Raw genomic sequence first — 2681 nt, forward strand, 5'->3', positions numbered from 1 at the left:
AAATAAAAAATATGAGAAAATGAAAAAATGGAAATAAAGCTTTTATAAATAGGGAAGGGAGGAGGGGGTGAAGGGAGGGCAGGGATAAGGAGAAAAAGTGAGAACCAAGACCTGTCATGTAAAGGTACAAGATCCCAATGATGAATGTAACTGTTCTGTATACCTAAAATGTACCAATACTCAATGAGGAAAAAAATCTGTCAATTAAATTGATGTGTACATTTTCTATTGTCTTCAGAGAACAACACAGGAAACTAGTATAAAAGTAATTTTGGTTTCTAGCAAATTTATTGGTGAGAGTATTTAATGTGTCTTCACTTACAAACAGTTTCTGCTCTATACACAGTTCATGGCTGCTCTATCTGGTTAGTAATGGAGTTGGTGACCATAAAATATCTTTGTTACATGCAAATAATGTGCATTTGATGGAATGCTCCAAACTGATATCTTATAAATGTGTTATAGACCGCCCAAATATTTCCCAAGCATATAGAGATGATTTAAATTGAACCTAGGTTTCTTTGACAGTTTTGACATTTTCACATCTCAACATTTAATTTCAGCCTTTGATTGAACGACTCATCACAGTATCTTTCTTTTTTAAACCTTTCTTCAGTATATATTTGACATACATCACAATCACATTAACATAGGGATTTGTACCTGTACATACTGTATTAATTCTTTTTTTCCCATTTCCTTCCCCTCCCTTTAAACTTTCTTCCTCTCCCCATTTACAAAGACTTTGTTTACATTTCCCCTTCCATTCTCTCCTTCAAAAAAACCCTTCCTCTCCCAACTGCTTGTTCCCTGTTTTCCCTTCCCATGTGAACAAGTTCTTCCTACTTCCTGATATCTTTCTTCTGTTTTGCTCCTTATTTACCCTTCGGGTTTCTCACAAAAGAAGCAATGTGATTTTTAAAGTTGTCATCACAGTTTCTTAATAATCATTGCCCGGTATAGTATGTGTTTTTCAGGGAGAAAATTCCTTTGATAAATAATCAGTAGGCTCTTTATTTACAAAAACTTTCTACATAAAAGTTCCCTTCTTCCCTTCTACAGTGTCTTTTATTCATTGACCTCTGATCCTTAAATAATCTTAACCATGATTATAATCAGTACACTCATAATTCCAGAGCATTTATTAAGATTTATTACCTGATTGAGTCTTTTCCAAAGGAGAAGCTGAGTTGGAGGATCTGAGAAGAAAAGACTAACTAGGATCCTGGGTGTGAAACATCTACTTTTCATAAGGATGCAAATAACAACAAGATCCTATTTCAGTTGTTTTGAATTAATTATGCAACTTTGTATCTGGAGAACTGATTTAGAACCATGAAAATACATTTTCCTACCTGTTAATGTTAGGATTTTCAATACAATTTGTTCTAAAATATGTTTTTAAAAACACCAACCATGAAAAGAAGATAGAGACAGAGACAGACAGATACAGGTATGTGAAGTTATTCTACATCAGCTGTCCTAAATTATAAGTATACTAAACAAATTTTAAGAGTCATTAACTACGTGAAACCAACATCAATGCAAAACTCAAGACAATTAAGAACAATCTTCTCTTCCTTTGTCCTAGAAAATGGCAACTTCCCTTCTAATACATTTATGTCAAGATTTTTCTTCCTTTTAGAATATGCTTGACTTTACATAGCAACTTCACAGATGTTTGTCTTAATTTATTGTTCCCCAGGATTAGGATAAATGAATGACTTGAGGGGTAGATTAGAGCTATTAACTCACCAAAAATTACAGCTAATTCGGTCTCTGGCATAAAGTAGCTGGAGGTGGCTATGAGAAAGGCCAAGCAGTAAGCAACAAAGAGAATCAGGAATGAGATGACAGATTTCAAGGCTCGTACATGGGCTTCTGTGCTGGGGTCTCTGTGGCCGGTAGCATTTAGCTTCATCTGTCTGGTGTGTCTCCACAAGGAGAGGATCAGGAGGAGAAAGGAGAACAGGGACACCGCAAAGGGGAACAAGGTGACCAGGTTGAGAATCAACTTGGTCGAAGCGTACAGGTCGTTATTAGTTCCACACCTCCTGGTGAAGTTGGTTTTCTTTCTTCCCTTGACACAGCGTCTGAAATTATCATTCCAGTCCCCAGTGACTGGAAGGCTGATGAGTACCGAGAGCACCAGGCTTGCCAGTAGGGTCCAGAGAATCACCTTGTGGATTCTGCCCTTCATCCAGAGAAAAAGGGGGTGGAAGAAATTGGCTATCTTGAAGAAATAGAAAATACTGAGGCAAGCAGCAAATGAGACGCTTAACTGGTTGGTTAGGGTCCAGAAGAAGTCAATGAGCCTCATCTTTTCATTGTTGTCGTAGATATCTGGATAAACCACCAAAATAAAACAATCGAGTAATATTGCACACAACAGGCAAATCCTGGACAGGGCCAGACTCGTGAGGATTAAGTCAATGGAGGTGATCTTCCTGTTTTTGACCCAATCCATGAAGTTTACCAGTCCAATGAATGCGTTTCCTAAGATGCCCAAGGAAAACTCTCCGACTGCTAAGAGAATTAACATTCTCTCCAATTTACGTGCCATATTTAAAAAGAGAAATAGCTGATGAGTTTCTAGGTGACCTGATGTACTGGTGTCTACAACTGCTTCATAGATGTTGCTGTAATTTTCTTTATCTTTTTTTTTTTTTTTTTTTTTTTTT

General features: G+C 36.9%; 1 protein-coding gene across 1 annotated transcript; it reads right to left on the bottom strand.

The window, feature by feature from the left end:
- Positions 1–1618: 1618 nt before the first annotated feature.
- LOC104875871 (taste receptor type 2 member 7) lies at positions 1619–2563 on the bottom strand. Its single transcript, XM_010643608.1, has one exon. It carries the CDS (start codon positions 2561–2563, stop codon positions 1619–1621), a length of 945 nt encoding a protein of 314 aa, XP_010641910.1.
- Between the last annotated feature and the right edge of the window lie 118 nt (positions 2564–2681).

Source organism: Fukomys damarensis, unplaced genomic scaffold (assembly GCF_012274545.1).
Source record: "Fukomys damarensis isolate Sample0158 unplaced genomic scaffold, DMR_v1.0_HiC HiC_scaffold_19, whole genome shotgun sequence".
Taxonomy (NCBI): Eukaryota; Metazoa; Chordata; class Mammalia; order Rodentia; family Bathyergidae; genus Fukomys; species Fukomys damarensis.

Bases quoted from the DNA above. Each gene is read 5' to 3' on its own strand.
- LOC104875871 (XM_010643608.1), bottom strand. From the start codon at position 2,563: ATGGCACGTAAATTGGAGAGAATGTTAATTCTCTTAGCAGTCGGAGAG.